At 40.6% G+C, this 21803-nt stretch overlaps 1 protein-coding gene across 16 annotated transcripts in view; it reads right to left on the bottom strand.

Annotated features, from left to right (window-relative positions):
- GIGYF2 (GRB10 interacting GYF protein 2) overlaps nucleotides 1–21803 on the bottom strand; it is a 75041-nt gene that overhangs the window by 10398 nt on the left and 42840 nt on the right. For 4 of the 16 annotated variants that reach the window (XM_030456247.1, XM_030456255.1, XM_030456248.1 and 1 more), the window contains 13 exons: nucleotides 17779–17958; nucleotides 11570–11787; nucleotides 11302–11464; nucleotides 11015–11215; nucleotides 10347–10537; nucleotides 9504–9663; nucleotides 7683–7849; nucleotides 7191–7279; nucleotides 6100–6207; nucleotides 5430–5527; nucleotides 4851–4951; nucleotides 3871–4032; nucleotides 1977–2078 (listed from right to left, as the gene is read on the bottom strand). In XM_030456247.1, coding sequence (XP_030312107.1) covers nucleotides 1977–2078; nucleotides 3871–4032; nucleotides 4851–4951; nucleotides 5430–5527; nucleotides 6100–6207; nucleotides 7191–7279; nucleotides 7683–7849; nucleotides 9504–9663; nucleotides 10347–10537; nucleotides 11015–11215; nucleotides 11302–11464; nucleotides 11570–11787; nucleotides 17779–17958 — 1940 coding nt within the window. The remainder of the gene's footprint in view (nucleotides 1–1976; nucleotides 2079–3870; nucleotides 4033–4850; nucleotides 4952–5429; nucleotides 5528–6099; nucleotides 6208–7190; nucleotides 7280–7682; nucleotides 7850–9503; nucleotides 9664–10346; nucleotides 10538–11014; nucleotides 11216–11301; nucleotides 11465–11569; nucleotides 11788–17778; nucleotides 17959–21803) is intronic. The other 12 variants (XM_030456254.1, XM_030456263.1, XM_030456250.1 and 9 more) reach the window with 11 other exon arrangements.

Raw genomic sequence — 21803 nt, 5'->3', positions numbered from 1 at the left:
CTGAGCAGCTTTTACCCCAGCTCTGACTCTCCCTTGCATAACACAGCCCTGGGGTTTGCTGCCTTTTCTTATCCTAAGTCAAGTGTTGTGTTCAGTGCCTCTGCTTTTCGTTCCTTTATTCATCTCTCTGCTCTCTGATTCAGGCTACCAGCTCAACCTAAAGATCCTATTTTTTTAATAAGAATTTTTAAAGCTCTCATTGATACATTTTCCTTTTGAACCATCGTCTGATAAGTTTTTTACTTACAAGTCCCAGGACTGAAGGGAGACTAATTGTGCAGAACAGATACAAATTTTGTGCTCTGGCAAATCAAGGAAATTAATTCAGAAAGCTAAGACCTTTTTACTAACTCTGATGTGTACATGTATGTAACCTTAATGTCATATATAACCCTTCATGTATATACAGCATGGATAAACTGCAATACAGGTCACTGAACACCTCTGGCAGGGTCTAACCTCAGGTGTCAATAATGTAGCTGTCCAATTGACAGAACCTTCTATTTCTAAGTAACCTATGGCATTGAAGAGCTGCTGACTGCAAGCCAAGAAGTGATTCGGATTCCTGTAAATCACTTCAGTGGTTTAGTACTAAATGCAAATGCTTCTAAGCAAGGTTTTCTTCCACTGGCTGGAGATAAAACAGTAGCCAGTGGGTAATTTGCTTATTAATCAAATTCTTGATTTGTCATATTCTCAAAAGCTTCAAGCACAACACCACAACACCTACACAGTGTTGTAACTTGGGCCTGGAACTGAATGCATTGGACACGTGAGGTAAAGTCACAATAACCAAGTGTCCCCAGCCCAAGAGCTGAAAAATGTCTGCCTGTTGCTTTTGCTGAAAAGTCCACTGAGGAGGCTGGAGACTGTGCCAGTCTGTTTTGTGGGACTGAAGAGATCACACACCAGGATCTCAGCTCAGGAGGCCTCACTGTCAGCCAGGCTGGGAGGAGCTTAGCACTCTCACCTGAGAGAGGTGAGCAAAATCAAAGTTCATTGGCATTTCTGCCCTACCTTCCCTTGGGAAATAGAACTGGAATTGCCACTAATCAAGCTGTAGGCATCTGTCTTGCTCAGATATGCCAGGAGAGACATTGCTGAATGACTGCAATTAAAAAACAGACTTCTCACCCCTAGAGGATGAACAATGTTGTACCAACAAGAGGAAAAAAATCAGCAAGATTATGAAAAGCTGGAAAACACATGGCTGATGTAATTCTTCTTTCCTACTCTCCAAAGCCATAGCAAGGGTTGTCTTATTTTACTTCTGTGTCTTCCTACTATTCAATGTTTTTGTTTGGGCATGTAACTAAAAATATTCAAAGCTCTCCAGCCTGCTGCCACTGACTTGGTATGGGAAACAAACTCATTCCTTTGGCTCTTGCTGCTCTCACGTGGCTTCCTGCTTCACGAGAATCCAAATATTCTTCAGCATTTTCTCTAATAATTGTTTTCAGGCACACATATCTTGCTGTACAGACAGCTTATTTCAAATCTTTTAAAATATCTAGAATATTGCAGAAAATCTTGCATCAAGTCTCATGGCAGTAGACTTGGGTTTTGTAAATAAAATACTATAAAAAAACTTTGTTAGTAGCAAACCAGGACAACCTGCAATTCTGCCTGCTTAGAAATCTTTGTTTTGTGGATCTCATCTTTGAACCAGGCACTTCAAAGGGACAGCAAAAGATGTAATTCAGAGAAAACAATTATTACTAATTATTAAACATCAAACTTTGTTCCTGAAAGTGATCAATCATTAAAAAACAGAAGATAACAGACCAGAAATAAAAAAAATACAGGAGCTACACAAGCTGAGCATTACTGTTTGCAATTCTACAGAGCAAGTAATTGATGAAAACTATGAACAGAACTGGATTCAACATTTGGCATGACATTGCATCCTAGAGAATTGAATTTCTATTAGTTATTTTTTTTATTTAGAATTCACCATCAACAGCATATTTACTAACCTTATATACTAGTCTTTTATGCAGTATTACATCAAAAGCCTTCCTGAAGTCCAGGCAGATTAAGTCTACTGCTTCACCCCTCTCAGCTCTCACTGTCATCTCCTCAAAAGAAGTTAATCAAATTTGTTAAGCATCATCTCCTCTGTATAAATCCATGCTAATAAATCAGTTCATCCCTGATTCTACAATACCTTCCAGTACAGAAGTCAGATTCAAATATTAGACCAGTTTTTAAAAAAATACATAATACAATATTATTTTCTCTTTCCAGAGAAGTGCTTAAACTCTTTGTTACCTTTTCAAGACAGACTGCCCAGAATTAAGCATTGTGGCAATTATTCCATTAGTAAAAAACTAAGATACTTGCTGTTACTGCTTTTCAATCCCATTCTGCTTCTTCCTTGTAAGTAATTATTTCCCACAACACCTCAGAAAAGGAGTCAGAATGTTTACTGTACAAATCCACAGTGGACAAAAAAACTTTGGAATTTAATGGACATTTCTCAGAAAGTAAACACAGTAGCAAAACCATTAATCTGAAAAAAAAAACCAACCCAAGTCTATTTATTTGAAGCCACCATGGATGAAACACATTGAGTTACCAGGTGAACAGCTGTAAAATTAGTTATTAAGACAAATCTAAAGCAACATACCTCAAAAGTTAAATTTTTGAGTCTATGATTGCTTTAGTGCTACAGGAAAGCTTGAACTCAAGCAAAGGATGCTTTTCCAATGTATAGCATAAGGACTTGCTGCATACAAAGTAGATCTATTAATGGAAGGACCCACTTATTTTTAGACTTGATTCTTCAAGATACCAGGAAAGCTGAATATAAATCACACTGCATTCTACTGTAATAGTTCTTCAGTGACATAACCCCAACAATGAGTAAACTGAGGTGTAAGACTAGCTTACAACTGACAGCTTACAAAAACTGAGGAGAAACACCTGATCCTTAAGCCAGGAAAGAAGCTTTTACAATTGCCTAAACATATAGAAAATATTCAAATGGACAAAACTGTTGCTTTCACCTATTATTCATGTGCTACTTCACAGGGCATTTATTGAATAACTCAGAAGGCTCAACAACCATGCTAGCCCTTATGCTTTGCATGCAGAGTGAAAACTTCCACTCTTTCCTTCCTGCAACACCTAACAATTCATCTTCCCTCCCTATAGGATTCAGAAATAAATGCTAGAAACATCAAGCCAATAATCTCTATGTCATGTTCTTGTCTGACTGCAGCCCTTACATTCATTCTCCTACTGCAACACAGATCATGCATTCATTTAAATAAATCTGCTTGTCCAAACTACATTCCTTCCTTTCACATGTACCAATGCAAGAAAATCAATCTGATGGACAGCCCAAATAATAATAATATATTGGAAAAAAATGTAATAAGTTTAAAAAAAAAAAAGGAAAAATAAGCTAAATATTAACCAGTTTTTTCCTCCATAGCCCTCTACATTTCATCTATTTGAAACAGCTGCTCAAGCTCCAGCCTACTTCAGAAAAACACCTTTACCAAAGCACTAGACTGCATAAATAATTAATGAAGATTAAACATATAATAACCAGGCAACTAACTAGAAGTCTAATATTGAAACTAAGAAGTTGGGAGGGAATATTCCAGATGGAATAAAGCCTCTCAACTCACAAACAGGAACCTATCTTGAGGTGACCCATCAAACCCCATTTCTCAGATTGCAATTTGGGCTCTTAAACTTCAAATCAGGAACAGAAGAAGAATCATTTAATATACTCACATTAAAAAATATTAGAACTGTCTTCAAACACACCTACCAAAGATTAATTAGACCCCACAGGATTCTTAAAGTGAGTTTTATAAAGTATTAAAATTAGAGATTAACTACATTGAGGAAACTCACTTGCTTCCTGCGGGCCAGTTCTTCTTCTTCCCGTCGCTTCCTCTCATCTTCCTGCTGCCTCCTAAGTAGCTCTTCTTGTTGCCTCCGAAGCTCCTCCTGCCTTTTCCTCTCCTCTTCCTCTCGTTTGGCCCTCATTTCCACTTCTCTCCTCTCTTGCTCTAGCTACAATTCACATAAAACTATACTCAGATGCAGGTAACGTATTCCTACACCATGTCTTAGGGCAACTCTGCTGAGATCATAGTAACAACATAACAGATGAAGCCTCTGACAAATTCTCTCCCTTCAGTCCAATTTTACCTATCACAGCTGGCTGCCTACTGGAATCAGATTCCTGAAGTAGCCTAGAAAGATTTCTGACAACTTCTGTTCTCTGACGAACACCAGTTCTCTCGTCAGTCTTTCTACATCAGCTCCTTAAAATAACCTCTAACTTTGGAAGCTAGCAGTGAGCTGCTTTGCAGTCATCATACAATAATCAAGTTTCAGGAAATGTACAGAATCATACAGGTTCAAACTTAGAAAAACAATTTAATACTGGAGTAAGTGCAAAACAACCCTTGACAAACAAGACTCTTACGATTCCCCAAACCAATGCTGGTGAAAAGATGCAAGAATTAAGAAACTGACTACCTGCTCCTACTCAGGGTTTGGCACAACAGCTCATCATGATCTCGTTTGAAAACAAAGGTGGCTAGTGAAAAATTTTTCATCTAAAGTGTAAAACACATAACCACTACTTTAAAGGTCAGTAGTACCTCCAGCAGCAATGGTTTCCATACAGCAGTCCACAAGGATTTCATAACTGGTTTCTATAAACCGTATTCTCTTTACGGTGTTTCCCATGAAAACCTAATTAAAATCACACTGAATGACCTGAAGATTGAAGAGCTAATAAACAGTCTTCCACTGGCTCAAGAAACACAGTTACACTGCAGAACAGCAATCCCAACTTCTTACAGTACAAAACAGTTTCTGACCTTTGCAGCTTTGGCCTTCTCGAGCTGCTGAAGTTGTTCTAGAGCTGGTCCCTGAGATGCAGTATCAATGGGGAGATCCCAGACACTGCTTCCTTCCCAGACTAGACAGTGAAGAAAACAAACATTGACAAGCAAAAATAAGCACATCAACAAAAACACAAGTGAAAGGGGAAAATTTTAGGCATATATTTTATGAACTAACATTAGTCTTAATCAGCAGAAGGCCACGTTATCTTCCTGTAGAGGGAGGCTTGTCCATTACTGAAGCAAAACTATTTTATACAAAGTTCTACACAAGAATCAACTGTTCAGGCTCCTCTCACCAGAGCAGAATACCTTCAGAATACAATGTTTGATCTGTTTGGATCAAGACTTTTTATAATCATAGGAAAAAATAACCACATTCTTCACAGCTCTCAAATGGGATTTCAACGGCAAGGCAAAGTATTCTGAACCAACTGAAAACACTGATGCAGAAATAATTACCCCTAGTGTCAAAAAGGGATCAATCATCTCAAAGACGCTGTTCTTAATCTGTGAACTCTTCTGTACAGATCTGACAGGTGCTAAGCATCTTACCTGTAGGCTGTGAAGCTGACTGCAGTTCCCATATTGAGCCAGTGTCCGGCACTGACACAGACCTTGTAACAGGTGGCATCATGTTCTGTTCAGATATTCTGTAATAGCAACAGGAAGAGTCATTATGCCACTTCCAGGGAGAGGAATGTTCTCAACACACATGAGATTCAGTGACTTGTAACGGCCTCTTTTCCTTCCACACCTCCATTTAAAACAAAAATATGATGGGGACAATGCCACTTGCTTGCAGAGTTCTTGTTCACCTCATCCCTGCTGCCAAGCCAAGGGCTAAGCCAGCTCCTGCTGCAGTTTTACTTTTGCTGCACAAGCAGAGGTGTTCTAGCACTGCAGAACTCCATTAGCAAAGCTACTATGCTACCAGCACCACAGACCTGTCAAAAAGTATGACTTCAACTACATGATGTTGTACTTTAAACTCCTTGTTTTCACTGATATTCTCTGAGGTACATATATGTATGTACATAAATAATTACTACATATACGAAGTATTCAACACGATAACTCCTTCATTTTCACACAGTCTTTAAATTGTCTAACACTCAAATATGAGCAAGCTTGAACAGGACAGATCACTGACAAGATTGTAATTATCATTATAGACAAGTTAAGGGTATAGAAAGAAGAATATTCAGAGTCTGGGTTAACTCACCTCATCTTCAGGGCCTGGAACTGTTGCAAAAGAATAGCAAGCTGCTGCTGCTGCTGGGATGAGAGGGCTGCCTTTTGCTGCTGAGCCAGCACCTGTGCATATTGTTGCCTTCAAAAGAGAAGCAGAGAATCACTGGCATTTATTTGCTTATTTACATAGCACCCAAACGGCAGGAGCTGTGGACAGACTCATACTCCAGGACTAAGCCCACTGATCTCTGTAATATCCAGCCTAAATACTGGGAAACCAGAGTGGGGCCTTGGAATGAATCCAAATACAAGATTACAACAAACTGGTTCCCCAACAAACTGTTGGTAAACAGTACAAAATTTCTTTTTGACTGGTCAACTGATTATTGCTGTCCACTGTTTCTCTTGTAAGATGTGCAACACTACTTCTCTTTTTCTATACATTACACAGAGATTGCTCAAATTAATCTGGCTTTAATGACTGCCCTCCTACAGAAATCAACCTCTCCTCAAAATGAAGGTATTCCCTTCAATATACAGGGGCAGGCTCTTGCCACATCAAATCATAAGCTGACATTCATTATTCAAAGATCAGAATCATGGCACATGCTTTCAGGACCCCTTGAAGAGCTAGTCTTAGCTGACAGCTTGCTTTTCTCCAAAACAAGTTGTTAGCCAAAACTGAACAACTGACAATTCTGGCAAAAATGGATGAAAACCTGCTTTCTTCAGCAGTTACCTTCCACTGATCTTCAAAAATCTAAGCAATCAGACCAAACCTAAGCTCTGTCTTCTCCATCTCCAGTTCAAAACACACGTAGCCCTCCCTTAACTCCAAAGCATACAAACTGCATTACAAGGGATTTGGTTTGACCATAACAGCTCCCTGCAGGGCAGGTCTCAAAGTAGCTATGCATGACATTGAAAAACTGAGGTAGCCACACTCTGCCCTAATCCTGCTGCCCATCAAGCCCCTGGTGCCTGAGGAAGCTACTGCTGCTGGAGGTGAAGCACTCCCAGCTCCACTGCCCACAGAAACAATGACAAGAACATGAATCCAGATGATTAAATCTGCAGAGCAGAACACAGCCACTGGAAGAGCTTTGGAACTGAGAGTCTTACTGTATTAAAAGGTGCTGATACTGGAGGTGCTGCATTTGGATCAATGCCAACTCTTGCTGTCTAGTCAGCCGCTCTTGGTCCAGCTCACCCTATGTTTCAGAAAAAAAATATTAAAACAGATAGTCATATATTTCAAATGCAAGCAACAGAAAAGTTGCATTCTGAATTGGAAAGACAAAGAAAAACATCTAGACACAGTTCAATATTTACAAACAAAGCCCGTAAGATGGTGACTGTGAAGTACACAGCACTTGCATGTACCACAAGACAAAGTTTTCCAGGCACAGGCATAGCAAACCAAGCATTTTAAAATTCAGTGTCTGTTCTCTTAAAAAAGTAATTTAACACAGGGTGTTGAAAACATAAGGTGTTCAAAGCACAACTCTGGTGCTTGAAATACCTGAAGTTCCAAGACCAAGCAGTTGGAATGTGAATAGTTCCACATGCATTTGTTACAGGGCTATTTGAATACTGCAACTATCCCATAATTACCAGATGTGGAAGCGGTGCTGGACCTGGAGTGAAGGGAACCCTGCCCCACATTTTCATGATGTCTCCAAGGGGCTGGAAAGTCTCATCACAGGCTCTCTTAACCAACAGTGACATGGTGAAGTATCCAGCCTGGAACCACTCTGCCATCTCCTGATTACTGAAAGGACCTGAAATAACACCAGCCGATACACATGAGAGACAGGGAAGTGAGGCCAAACTGAAAATGCTGGAAACAAAGAGTAATGTGTCTGCTAAAATAAAACAGTACCCAGCAGCAAACCTTCTGTCTGTCTCATCCACCTGTCTGGACAGACACCAGTCCAAGGCTGGAGGGTCAATACATCTATCAAGACGGTTACAGTGGCTCCAGCATTCCCCCAGATGTCTACTGACTTGCCTTCAAATCAGAGCAATTCACACACTTCATGGAAGTCCTGCTTCTGGGACTTAGGTAGATCCATCCACCTCTGAGTGGAAGATTACATATTTTAAGATAATAAGGCAGTGAGTTTCTCCTTCTATTCTCATAAAGCTGCACTTCTCTTCCTCTTTTTCCCCAAGATTTCAGCCACTCCCTTCAAAGGAGGACTCCTATAGACATCTTACATATCCAAATGGACAAAGCCAGTATGAACAAGAGGCTGTCAGAGTAAGAACCACAAGAATACAAGTTTTCCAAAATATCTGCTGAAAAGCCAGAATGTTCAGTAGCTCTTTGCCTTCACCATAAAAAGTATCTTCAGAAGCTAATTGCTCCCAGAGAATATACAACCACAACAGGTATCCCCCTCCTGGAAAAGTGGGAATATTTACTTCTGGAGGTCACACTCAAGGAAGTACTTACTCCAATGAAAAACTGTCTGACCATCACAGAGCAATAAGCATCCAGCAGCAACTAACATAGTTTGAAGCAGAACGGGCAAACAAAATCACTTTCCAGTTAATACCCTTTAAACTTAAAGGGCTGAGAAGAAAGCCCTAAAGATATAACACCTGCAGACAAGACACTGGCATGGATCCCACAAATAACACCCCTACAAGCCCTCTCTGGAGATGGCAGCTGAGGAAGTCATTCACACTAAACAGCATCACTAAATACTAATTAGTTACTACAGCAAGTAAGGAAGTTGCTGCTTAATTGCATTTTTGGGAGGCAGGTAAACAGCTGCTAAAACAGTGCCAAGACCTTCAACAGGAAAGTACCTTCTGAAAGCAAAGGTGCAAGTATCCATATGAAAGGCATGAGTCCAACTGTCATTGCAAGAGATCTGAAATGTCTCAAACAAAAACTGCAAGCATGAAATAACTGGTATTATACAAACTCATCATGCAAGGGCTGCAAGTACAACATAAACTAAGAGTATGCACGTACACTGCCTTGTAAAAACTTGTTTTCTCTTTGCTCTAGATTCCCAACAAGTTCCCCTTCCCTTAACACTGTCTTCAGGCTGAAGACTAGAAAAATGAGGATTCTGTGACAAGCTACTGAATGGTCACATTCTTGTTTTGTTCCCACTGTTATCTGAAAATCTGAGCAAATACTGTCATGAAAAACAGGTTTTAGTCTAACCTCAATCTACAGAAACATGAAGTGACAGCAAGCCTTATCCACAATAATGTTTAACTCTGGACATGAGGCATGCTGAGCTGATGGGGGCAGTGATGGATAAAAGATCCGTTTTCAAAATCCAGTTCTAGAGTGGCAAATTCCCTGTGCTACTTTTGTAAAAATGCACGTTGGTATCTGTTGGTGGTCATTTTGTGAAGAACTCTTAATGGTTCTGTGAAACGAAAGAGGAAGTGTAAAGGGCACAGACCTACCCTGAATTTCTCCTTGTGGATCTTTGTAGTACCACTTCTGCATGGCTTCATGGAACAATGGCATAGAGGAACCCTTTGCTCTGTGCTCTTGAATTTTTGCTGCTAGCCTTTCATCATCAAGGGCACTGTCTTGTAGGTATGCCACCATTTTCTCTGCTTGCTGCAGAAGACACCAGGCAAGGAATACAAGAGGTTAGCAGTGGGCTAACAGATCTGCAAATGAGCTCAAACACAACCACCTTGTACCACCCAGTGCTCAGAAGTGTACTAGGAACTACAGGTGACCCAACGACTGGCGTAACTGCACCACAAACCCTGAGCTCAGTCCACCACCTTGTCAGAATCAGGAACAAGCACAGTACACTTGATTAAGTAAAGCTTTAGAAAAAGCTTGCCAAGAAGGTACCACCCAGTATTACCGGTGAGAAATAAAACAGGTACAGGACCACTAGTATAAAAAATGCTCCACATCCCAGCATACAGGAAACTTCCCTGAACACAGTATGTCTTTTGTTTGTGTGCTTTTGTTTTTTTAAGCACATTGGGCATATGCTGTTATGGATGCTAAAGGCAAACAGCAAGGTTACTTGACTATGGTCACAAGTACTGGGATCTGAAGCTCTTGAACACTGGCTACAGTACCTTTAATCAGAAAAATACTATACAGGCTTGAATTATTTTCAAAAAAAAAAAAAAAGAGGGAAGAAAGCCAGCTTTCAGTATACATTGGAGTGGAGTGCAAAGTTTCAGCTGCATATTTGGTTTTATAGGCTTCAAGTATTTTTCACATTCCACATTCCTCCAGTCTGACAATTGTCACCAAAGGAATTTGAGAAATTTTACCTGCTCTAGGTGTTTGAGGCCCTCTTCATCATCTGGGTCAGTGGGAATGTTGCCCATGCCGGGAGCAGCTGTAACAGGTGTTTGAACTGGTCGCAGAGCAGGATTTGAATTGGAAACAGGAGGAGAAAGATGAGCAGGAGAAGCTGTGTCTGCAGAAATCTGTGGCAAAGGTTGAGCAACAGAAGCCAAATCTAAAGAAAAAATGTTAAAGTTAATTCATTATCTTTAGCATAAATTAAAATTACTTCTAAGAACTTATTGCAGAAAACACTCGACAGCTCAAAATTAGCACCAAAGCAAAAGTCTTTCCAGATCTTCCTGTAGGTATGACTGAACACTTGGTACTGTTACCAACACTGGCATCCAACCTAACTTGAAGGAACAAGTAGCAGAAAACTCAGCATGATTCAGCAGAGCCCATTCCCTGTACATTTGTCCAGACTGCTCTGCTACCACGAGGCACATCCACAACTACCTCATGCTTCTCTAGACTGTGGTGTGAAGCACCCTGAACTGCAAGCATCTGAAACAGTGTTATCCAACAAATCTTGTGTTTACACAGGAGTTGAATTTCAGCTTTTTATCACTATAATCCAGTCCTTGACTCTTACGAGAGACCAAGACTAATCATGACTAATCATGATAGATTTATCTATGAAGTTTATTACCTTCCCCTCTGTTGGACGTTTTGGCTGGTGGTGTACTCTCTGTTCGATTCTCTTTATCTTCTGTTTTTTCTGTTCTTTCCGGCACAGACTCCTCCTTCCTTTCAAAAACGCTTGTCTGCAGTGGGTCTGGAGGCTGGGATTTTGGTGGGGTGTCTGACCTGGCAGCTGGTGAAGATGTCTGTGCTGCTTCCTCTGCTGCTTCTGTAACATTGCACGGTTCTATGTAAGTGAATTAACAGAAATTCCACACTGCAGCATAAAATAGATTCATGAGAAGTCCCTCTTACCTGCCACTACTCTATCTGTTTTCTCCCCCTCTTTCTTGGTGGTCTTTTCATGGTCTTTGGCTTCTTCATTGTGGCTCCCTTCAGAGTCAGATCTTTCTTCACCCTCCTCCACAGGTCGGAAGTCCATCTCTTGTTCCTCAGGGATTGGCTCCTTCTGCACCTTCTACAAAGCCAACATAATCAATACAGAATCACAGAATCACAACCCACCGGACATAATGGCCCATTTTCGCAAAGAAGTTAACAGGGGATGGAGACAGCTTTTCACCTTTAAAGAGAGAAACGCCCCAGATGAGTCAAATGTTCCCATTTCTTCTTCTGCATCTTCTAAGCACCACTCAGGGAGACTGTCCCTGTCGTCATCCATGCTCCCACTCCCACACCGGACTCGTCGATAACCCCGTTCGTCATCTCGCTCCCGGAAATCGAACTCGAATCTCCGCCGTCGCTCCAAGTGCTCTCGCCAGCCTGCGGAACGAGGGCCGTCTAAGGCAGGGGGAAAGCAACTTTACAAAACAGTTCCAGGGGCAGAAGCTCACTTGGAAGGGGGAGGGGTGGGTGAAGAGATGACCAGCCATGACAGACACTCAAAGGCCCTGCAGGGTACAATCCACCTGTGAACAGGCATCTTCTAGACAAGGGAATGAAAACCAGTATCTTACCTTTAAGCAGAAGACTTTCAAATACTGTCCTCTGTCTGTCACACTCTAAATTGCATTATAAGTATTAAAAAACCATGTAAAGCTAGGAAAGATGGCCTACGCAATCTAAAACACATTGGGGCACCAAAATAAGACAAGTGACACTAGATGCTGACCAAATTTACCAGTCACCATCAACTTAAATTTTTGGCAACTTTATACATTAAAGATTCTGTATTTTGTTTCAAGCAACCTGAAAAAGTCTCAGAAGCCACTCATGGTTTTACCCTCCTGCCCTCAGTGACATTTTTGTGCATATATCATAATTTTTGGAAGTATGTGAGGAACGGACAACTCTTCAAATACTGGAATACTGCAACTCAGAATGCTAATAAAGAAAGGAGGAAAAATGTAAAAGCTCAAGCATAAAATTTACTTTACCTTTCTTTCTCATCTATTTAGAAGACATTTTCTTTCAGCCAAGCTTAAAATACTGTCTGCAGTATTATTATTTAAACTGTAAAGAACTTGCTGCTGTGGAAAACAGTTGGGTGTGAAAGGATTGTAAACAGCTTTCCATCTGGAAAGGTGCAAAGCAAAAAAGAAAGCACCTTAGTTTTTCATGACTTTTAGTGGTGACTATGTTCTTTTCTGATGAAAAAATTCTTTCTTTGGTCTCAGAATTAGTGCAAGCAGTGCAGTCTCACTGTTTATCAAAAGGCTACTAAAAAAGTTCCAGTAAAGAGCATTCGTATGAATGAGGAATGTTTCCATATCAACCCTAGCACCCTAAGTATCAATGTCAACCACGCAACTCCATCTTTGTGTTACAAAGTTAGTTCTAGTTATGCCTTATAAACAACTAACACTTTTGGAATGAAGAACTGTCAAACCAATGTTCTGATGCAACCTTTTTAATGTCATTAAGGAGAGAAATAAGGCACACTAAGCTTGCACTCATCCCATCTTTTCTGCCTGCTTTAAAGTAGTTCTTACTATCTTAGGCCTATTGTATCAACCTCTTCTTCACCAGTAACTTCTCAAAGAATATGTAAGCAAAAATAAAGGCTCACTGAACAAAGGCTCACTGAAGGCACGCGAATGGAGTAAGTACTCCAGAGAGCTCAAGCAAGAACCATTTCATGCAGCCTCTTGCCTGCATCCTTCCCTGAGTACCTCTTTCCCCAGAGCCCTGGCCTCCAGCTCAGTGCCAGCTGAGGAAGTCCAGGTTCCTAAGGTCTTCTTTTTGAGCAAGTCATACACACATGAACATCATGTTAAAATGCTATTCCATTTTAAAAGAACAAAAATACCTCCAGAAGCAACCAGCAACTAAGCAGGACAACAAAGTCTACCTGAACAGAAGGGTCTGCTGCTGAAAAAGCAGCAGAAAGCAAAGTTTCCTTCCCCTCCCCCCATCAGAAATATCAAACCCAGGACTTCCCTTGGAATCACAGACTCATAGTCTATTGAGTCCAATGCCCCTTCCACAGCAGGGTCACCCAGGGCAGGCCACACAGGAACACACCCAGGTGGGTTCAGAAAGGCTCCAGAGAAGGAGACTCCAGAACCTCTCTGAGCAGCCTCGGCCGGGGCTCCCTCACAAGAAAGAAGTTTCTCCTCATGTTGAGATAAAACTTCTAGTGTTCCAGCTTAAACCCATTATTCCTTGTCCACCACAAAGAGATTTGCCCCTTCCTCTTGATACCAACCCCTCAGATATTTATAGACAATCATAAGATCCCCCCTCAGCCTTCTCTTCTCAAGAAGAGAGAATCAGAGGGCTTTCTTAAGGCTTAACTTAAGGTTTTACTGGTTTAACACAGGTTTAACTGTGAGAGGTTGCTGACCACCAGACTGCATTTCTGACTAAAACCACTGGCAGACACCTCCTCAGCAATGTCCCTGTCAGGTTTCCCAGTATGTGGAAAAACAGTTATGTCCTTAAACTGCAAATGCTATATCCTATATCCTACAAACTGATTAATCTCTCTGGCCTGTTTATCACCCTGGGGCTTGCAAACAGCTGAGCAGATTTTCTTCTTTCATATGGAAGAACAAAATCTGGTATAAAGAACTTGCTGTGCAGCAGCAAATAGCCATCTTGAGGCACTGAGAAAAACCTCCATTATTTTTACACAGTTCACATCCCCACACTTTACAATGGCACCCAGACACACAGGTTTGAAGATGAATTTTAAATGGTTTTGGTTTCGCAGGTATCTGCTAGGTTCAAATTAAGAACTTCAGAAGATTGCTTACCACACCATCTGCTTTCAAAGGTTCAGTCACACAACCTCCTTTCTGGCCCACACACTTCCAGAGCTACATGGACTAGCCAAAAGAAGAGTGAAGAGGAGCACTCATACCCTCTTTGTTTCTTAATAAAAACAAAAGAATAAAAGCCTGGCTAGAATAGAGTGAGAAATTCAGGTGTGAAGAACAGGGCTACCAATCTTTAAAATAAGACAAATATTATTCTTCCCTGAAGTTTTTTTAATCAGCCCCTAGAACACAAACATGGATTTAAATTCAGTCCTGTAGTACCATTAGGCACCAGCTATATGATCAAGATTCCAAGGTAAATTTTAAGCTATATTTACACCTTGCAATAGTCTCAATTATTAATAGCTACTTATACCTTTAAAGCTATATCCTCTAATTCAGAAAGCTGCAATGTACACTGAAACAAAGATAAAGAAATGGTACACATTTTACTTTTTTGACAATTTTTTATGAAACTGATTTTTATTTTGCTCCATTTTAGAGCAAGATTCAGCTGAATGTGTATTTCAGCTGCTTTAAGATAATCAAGCAGCACAAAGATCAATAGCAACAAAGTAACAAGTCTTATGATTCACAGCAGTTGATTCTGAAAATGGAATGCACCAAGATGAATTTGAAAAGCTTTTCAAAAAAGCATCAATGAAAAAAAAAATGTGAGTTTGCAGACTCTAAAATGCACTTCAGGAAAAAAAAAATCTTAAGATGCTTAAGCAAAGTTAAAAAAATCGTACCAAAGAGAAATTTTAGGCAAGAAGAGGTGGTTCCTATTCCTTAAGGATGACTTTGTAAGAAAAAAACAATACCCACAACCATTCATATACAGAGACAAGTTTAGAGACCAGAAGAGCTTTGTCTCTCTGATAAATTTGCTCTGCAAATTTAAAAGCCAACCACTGTATGAATGGAAGAACCAAGAGAAACATGTGGCTTTTTAGGTAAGCAGTAATTAATTATTTTTTTTAATGGTGAAAAGCATAATTTAAAAAAAAACAAAAAACAAACGTTTGAAGGAGCCGGTGAATTTAAAGCTGTGGTCACACTCCTCTTAAAGACAGTTAACCCTATCTAACAATCCTTTTTCACATTTGCAATAGCAGCTGTACCACATCTACCCAGAGTAACGAGCAAACCAACATCCTCTTTGCATAAACCAAGGAAAGATGGCTTCTCATCAGACCTTAATCCTTACCAGTAGGAAAACTAGAAAAGCACATAAGCTTTCACTAGAGAAGCTTAGTGATGCAATCCAGACATTTTTATGCTGCAAAACTAGACAAGTATACATTCTTCTAAATTAAGCAGTAGAAGGAAAAAAGCATTAGGCTTGTCTTTTTAAGAAGTCTGACCAATTTGCTTCTTCACTTTACTCAGAAGATCTCTCACTTCATCTGAGGCCCAGACATTTAAGAGGAGAAAGTGTAAACACAGTGTGGACACATGAGAATCCTTCAGCTATGCCAAGGGAGTTAACTTTAGCTACAGTAAACCAGACCACAGAATCTGCTAAACTGTACTTGGGGGCACAGGACACAAGACTGTTTCAGCAGAAGCAGTCTGTCCTCTCAGTCCTTTGTGCCTATTAAAAAAAGGCACAAAGTGAGCAATTTAGGTCAACCATCCTGCAGTAAAAACACAGCTGAAAGAGCAAGAGGAATTCAAAAGCTGGAAAAACAATGATCTGTGGGAATCAAAGTATTCTTTGCTTAACAACAGAAGAAGATAAACTGAAGCCTGACAACTGCTATGATCTTCTAAACTGTTCTCACCCAAAAGTAAAAACTAAGCTGCATACAATCTGGTAGGGAGGATGCATAGCCAAGAGAAAGGAAGGTCCAGCTAAACAAATGACACCAGTACTCTGAAGACACTTCTCTATTTTTAGCAGGACACATGATTAGTACTATTACCTAACAGCAAAATAAGTACAAAGAAGCAGTTTAAGGCATGCCAAACTGAGTTAAACTCATTGTTTAAAGCAAGAATGTGATTAAAACTATTTTGATGGTCCTGTGGCTACTACTAACAGGAGAATTCAAATGCTGTAAACTCAGATTATCCTTAAGTTAGCAACTTCTCTGCAGATTCACACAGGTCTTAGAACAGGTTTTTTATTCCATCTGTGAAAACTAACTTCAAAGTGAAGTTGTTAGCTGCAGACTGAACATTCTAATAAGCAGTAATATTTCCTATGATGGAAGTACAAGGAATTTTCAAAACCTTCCTCAGAACATTTTCCAAACAAGTTCAAGACACAAACTCCTGAACTTTAAGGTCCGTGCTTCCTTTTAAGCTAAAGCATGCAGGCTTGTATTTGTAACACACTCCTCTCTGGGTATCATGCTGCATCTGATCATCATGAGGTACTATTGTAGCTGGTCCAATGTCATCTCAACTAACTAACAAAGCAGCAGTGTGTGATGAACAATCATGACCAAACACTGGGGGGAAAAAAAAAACCAAACTATGTTCTTCAAAATTTGCCCTTCAGCCCTGTTCTGAATAGAAAACATCTGATAATAAATCCAGTTGTGGGTTCAGTACTAAACTGTAGTACAAACCAACAACTGTTTGAGGGCAGAGTAATATCTAGCTGTGGTTAGGAACAGAGGGGATTGATCACAGCCACTGAAGCACCAAAAGTCCTTTGGGCTGTTGAAAAGGGAGACACTAATTGTAAGAACAAGTGTCACTCTCTAAAACTGAAGAAAAGAAGTTGTCCACCTCAGCCTCCAAAATGTACCCTGCTTCCTTTGCTTCCCTATGAAAATGTAATAGTAGAGGAGATGCAATTCTCCCTTGCCTTCCCAAGAGCCTTCTGCAGCCAAAAGACACCCCAAAACAAGGTCCCACAACTGGGATGACTGGCTAGTAGGATCTTTTCCAAGCTGTAAGAAAAAACAAGTTTCAACCTCAAATACCAAGCTCTGCATTTCTCCTGCAACTTGGGCAATGCAATGCTGGAAAGCAAGTGAACCAGATGGACTTTGTCATGCCAGGGAAGAGGAGAGTGACACCAAACAGATGCCTGGAACTTAGCAAGAAAAGACTTCATGTAACTAACTAAAAGATGCACAGAGCAACATATTTTTAGATTTTCAAAGGATACCTCTTGGCACTGCGAAAACATCTGAAGAAGTATAGAGGCCAACCACCTGCACGGTTTAGCAATAGCTTCACTGCCCAGCCTTAGATACACACCCTCTCCCCTCAGCACCACAGCCATAGAGGAACAAAAGCCTCATGCCATCTGGCAACTACACACCTGAAGCACAACACATATGCGAACACCTGAAAAATCTCCTGAATACGTTAGGATATTGACGACATTAAAAAGATAGCAAAAGGCACATAATCCTGTGCTAATCTTTTTGGGACCCAGAGCCCCCTGTATGCCAAAACAGTACGCATTGCCCCAAGCCTCAGGATCCCTACCTATTTTTGCCATAAACTTCATGCCAACCTCCCTTTATTCATCTTTCCCTGTGTCCTGATTCACCCACTGCCCTTTCCCTACAACCACAGCTACATTTTTCTCCGGATCTCCTCTCACCTGGGCTGTGAGGGCGCCAGCGCTCACCATCCCTCCGTGACCCAGCCAGTCTCCAGCCTCCGTCATCATCTTCCCCATTTTGTTCCTCCCTGAAGATGCGCCAGTTCTCGCTCTCAGAGCGGATAAACTCATGCTTCCTCCCCGTTGTTGCTGCCCCACCTTCCTCAAAGTTTGGTCTCACTGCAAAGAAAACACGTGCCAGTGAACATGTGTCCTGACTTTTAGGAACCTAGAAAGAAAAAGGTTGAAATCTTGCTCCTTTCGAGGCAAAAATGCATCAGAGGTTAAGTGGTGATAGAAACCTAGGAGAGGAATGGAAGTTCATGGAAGGAAACATACGACAGAAACAGATTTAGGAAATCCCTCCATGTTCCCACATACCTTAGGGTGGAAAGACTGAGAAAAACACACAGAAGAAAGCAAAGCATACAAGAAGTTATGACCTTGATAGGAAAGACAGAGGAGGAAAAGATGACGGCTCAGGAGACAAAGAAGAGTAAGTGGAGAGAAGCTGAAGTGTGCAGATAGAAAGAATGAACTGCAGTATCATACTAAAGGAAAATGAGAATATAGGGAACTGTACACATCACACATCTTATTTAAACCAAAGACTATTTACTAATTCTGTAATAAAGAGTATGAAATCTATATACTTAATCCAATACCCTGTACAGCATTAGGAAAGACTGAAAATTCAAAGAAGGGTTAAATAAAAATCACAGCAGTGTCAATATTATCCAGTGAATCCATCTTCTGGAGAGCCAAGGCCAGCAGTTAAGAGATAGAACCAACTATGCTTGAGCTCAAGAATGAGCCTATCAGAAATCTGGGGATGAGATCATCTTTTAGTTCCTAATTTACATGGTGTTTAAAGTAAACCAGAAAATCCTCCAGTACTTAAGAACAACACTGTCACATAAAGATCGATGTAACTATGGAGCTACGGTGACACCACTTGGCTATTGCTATTAACCAGTATCAACCTGAAACTGTGTGGCTACCTATAACAAGATTCCTGGGGTAGAAAGGGACATTAAGGATTTAGTTTAAGAAGGATCCCAGGGAACTGTATTCCCCTTCCTTCACCTCATGTAGCTTTTTCAGTCAGTGAAAGAATGAGGAAACAGAGTACCTGAAATTCTATGGCATCTCTGATTGATTACTCTTCCTACATTCAGATAACTGCACCCTGGAGACAGAAAACATGCAGTCTTTGGACTTTGCATGTATCTTGGAGAAAAAAAATCTCTTCACCATCTCAAAACACTGGAGGAAAGAAAAAACCCCAACCTCTCTCTTTCTCCAGCTCAAAATTTTCCCCATGTTTTAGGGAGGTACTATAGTAAGAGAGTATAGGTGGAATTCAGTGCAGAGTACAAAATCTGTACTACTGCGACAGAAAACAAGTTACCACAGAAATTCTCATGATGACAGGGCCCTTGAGCTTTCTAGTCAATAGGAGAGGCAGGAAACAACCCCAGGTTTAAGATTAGAGTCCTCTCAGTAACTGTTTGAGTGACTACAGGTGACTACTGCAGGACCTCAGGAAGGTTAAGAATAGCTTCCTCTTATGTTTTTTCCAGATAAAGAAAGAGCTAAAATGCATTGGCTAACTTAAAGTACATCAGTAACAACAGCTATGAGGTCTTATACAACGCAGATATACATGTACTTTACCAAGGAAGACATGTGCCCAAAGATCACTTCTGTACTTGCTGGGCTTTGAGAACAAAGATTTTTAAATGGAGTATTTTGGGAAGTCTCTGATGATATCAGCTCAGAATAGAACAAAACTGCTAGACATTCAGCTCCCTTCCATCTGCTAGTGCAATGCTGGCAGACTTTATCTGGAATGGATAAATCCTTGCAGAAGAAGGTCAACAACATTCTCTTTTCCCATGCTTCAAAGAAAATAAAGCAAGACAACAAGCCAGACAGAAGATATAACTCTGGGAAACATAGGTGGTTTTTTTAATTTTAGGTCTCTGAAAATGTCATGTAGAAGAATGACGAGGAAGTGCAGGGAAGCCTGTCAGTATTGATTCTGGGATGGGCTTCACAGAGGAGACAGAGCTACAGAGAAAAGTCAGCTGAAAGTAAAACACACAGGGATAGTGGCCCAGGAAAGAGCTGCAAGCCAAGAGATCAGATCAGCCCGAGACCCAGATGATAAGGAATATGCTTCATTCTTTCTGAACTTATGTAAATTCCTTTTGTTCTCCAGCACAAGGCACTTTTTTCCCTCTCTACAACAACTGCTGACAGAAAAGTTACTCAAATTGTTATTTTGCGACTAGAAAAATATTAGAAATGTATCTATTCACAGCTATTATCTGACACCAATTCAGCAACATTAATTTGAAATATATTAGACTCTAAAAATTACGAAAGATTTCTTTCCATTGTTATTCAGCTCAGTTAAGATTCTGGAGACTGCTCTTTAACACTGGCAAATTAACAGCGCACAGGCTCTATTCTGCTCTTCCAAAAACATTTGGGGAAAAAAAAGTTACCTAAATAATACTGTGAAGCCTACTTTGCCAATTAATATTCCTATGTTCTTAGCCCCTCTGCAAATGTATACATGCTGTAGATATAACCAAGACAACTCAGGTTTGCTTAGTCCTTAAGGTAGCTGGTCCCACTCCCCAGACCTGCTTTATTAGAGACAGCTTTTGTATTCTGAACTTGCAAAAAACCAGCAGCCCTGTTTGCTGCTGTGGGGTTGGAAGCACACATCTCCACATCACATGTTGTTTGTCAAGATCAGACAACACCCCTCCTCTGATTTGAAGTTCTTCAGCATTAGAAGTCTGAGAAACAAGAAAAGAATCCATCATGAGGGGTTAGTATTGTATTCTACTGAGGATGGTAGCTGAAGCCTTCCTAAACAGAACAGCATTCCAGTGTCCGGGACCCACCAGTCACAAGTCAAGGATTAGGGGAAAATAAAATAAAAAAAAAAAAATCAGGCCACCCAAGTGACAAAGTCTGTGGAAAAACCTGTGTACAGTAATACTCCTACAGCTTACATATAAATTCACCAATTCCAAAGCCCTGGCATATTGTCTTTGAAAACTGTTCCTAGACTAGAGAACACTCTGCTGCAATGACTTGGGCCAAAGAGTCAGGATTTGGCTATGTTTTCAGGATGAAAAAAATGAAAATGCAATCTATGGTTTTGCCTTGGACTAATTGACTGGACTTCCTGAAGAGAAGGAGCAGTAAAAGGGCACCGCTGTTCAAGCCTGTCACACAGCCAGCAATGGTGTTTACAGAAAACTTCAGATAGCACCTAGTGGTATCCAGCCAAAAAAGCTTACAGCAACGCTGAGCTGAAGAGAGACCAATCCCACCAGCAAGTCTGGGATTCTGGGACCGAGTCCCGTAGCAAAAGGTTTATGAAGAGGCCTGACAAACAGAATGGCAAAAACTTCTGTCCTCTGTGCTATCAGCCCACATTGCCTCTGACATGCTCATGGCTGCATGACAGCAATGACAGCAATCCTGTTCCTCCTTAAGAGAGGAAAAACTGGGAGAGTCTACTAAGTGCTTGCTCTCTTCCTTTTGCTGCAGGCTACACAGGTCTCAAAAGAGATAAAAAGGGAAACTATTGCAGCTAGTGGTTTCAAAAAAATTTGAGTAGCTTTGCCTAAATGTATAATTTGTAGTTTGTTTTACAGAAGAATAAAACCACAGAGCCTTAAGATGATGTTTCTAAAGAAGGACCACCTTCTCATCAGGACAGTATTTGACATGCTAGGGACACTACACATCATGAAGTGACTTGTAACCAAAGTGACAGAAATCAGAAGTTCTAATAATGCCTACATCTAGCTTTGCATTTTCTTTCTCTGCATAAAAATCACAACAGTAGGTCTCAAAGACAGATACCACTCTGGATTTTTCACTCAGTTGACCCTTACCCACTATCATGAGCTTGCGTGAACCAGGGAATTAACAAGAGAGTTTAATTCCAAGCATGCACCTGGAAACCACGTACTGTAGCTACTCCATCTGCTTCG

The sequence above is a fragment of the Calypte anna genome, chromosome 9 (assembly GCF_003957555.1).
Source record: "Calypte anna isolate BGI_N300 chromosome 9, bCalAnn1_v1.p, whole genome shotgun sequence".
Taxonomy (NCBI): domain Eukaryota; kingdom Metazoa; phylum Chordata; class Aves; order Apodiformes; family Trochilidae; genus Calypte; species Calypte anna.
This window is presented reverse-complemented; position numbering and strand designations above follow the sequence as displayed.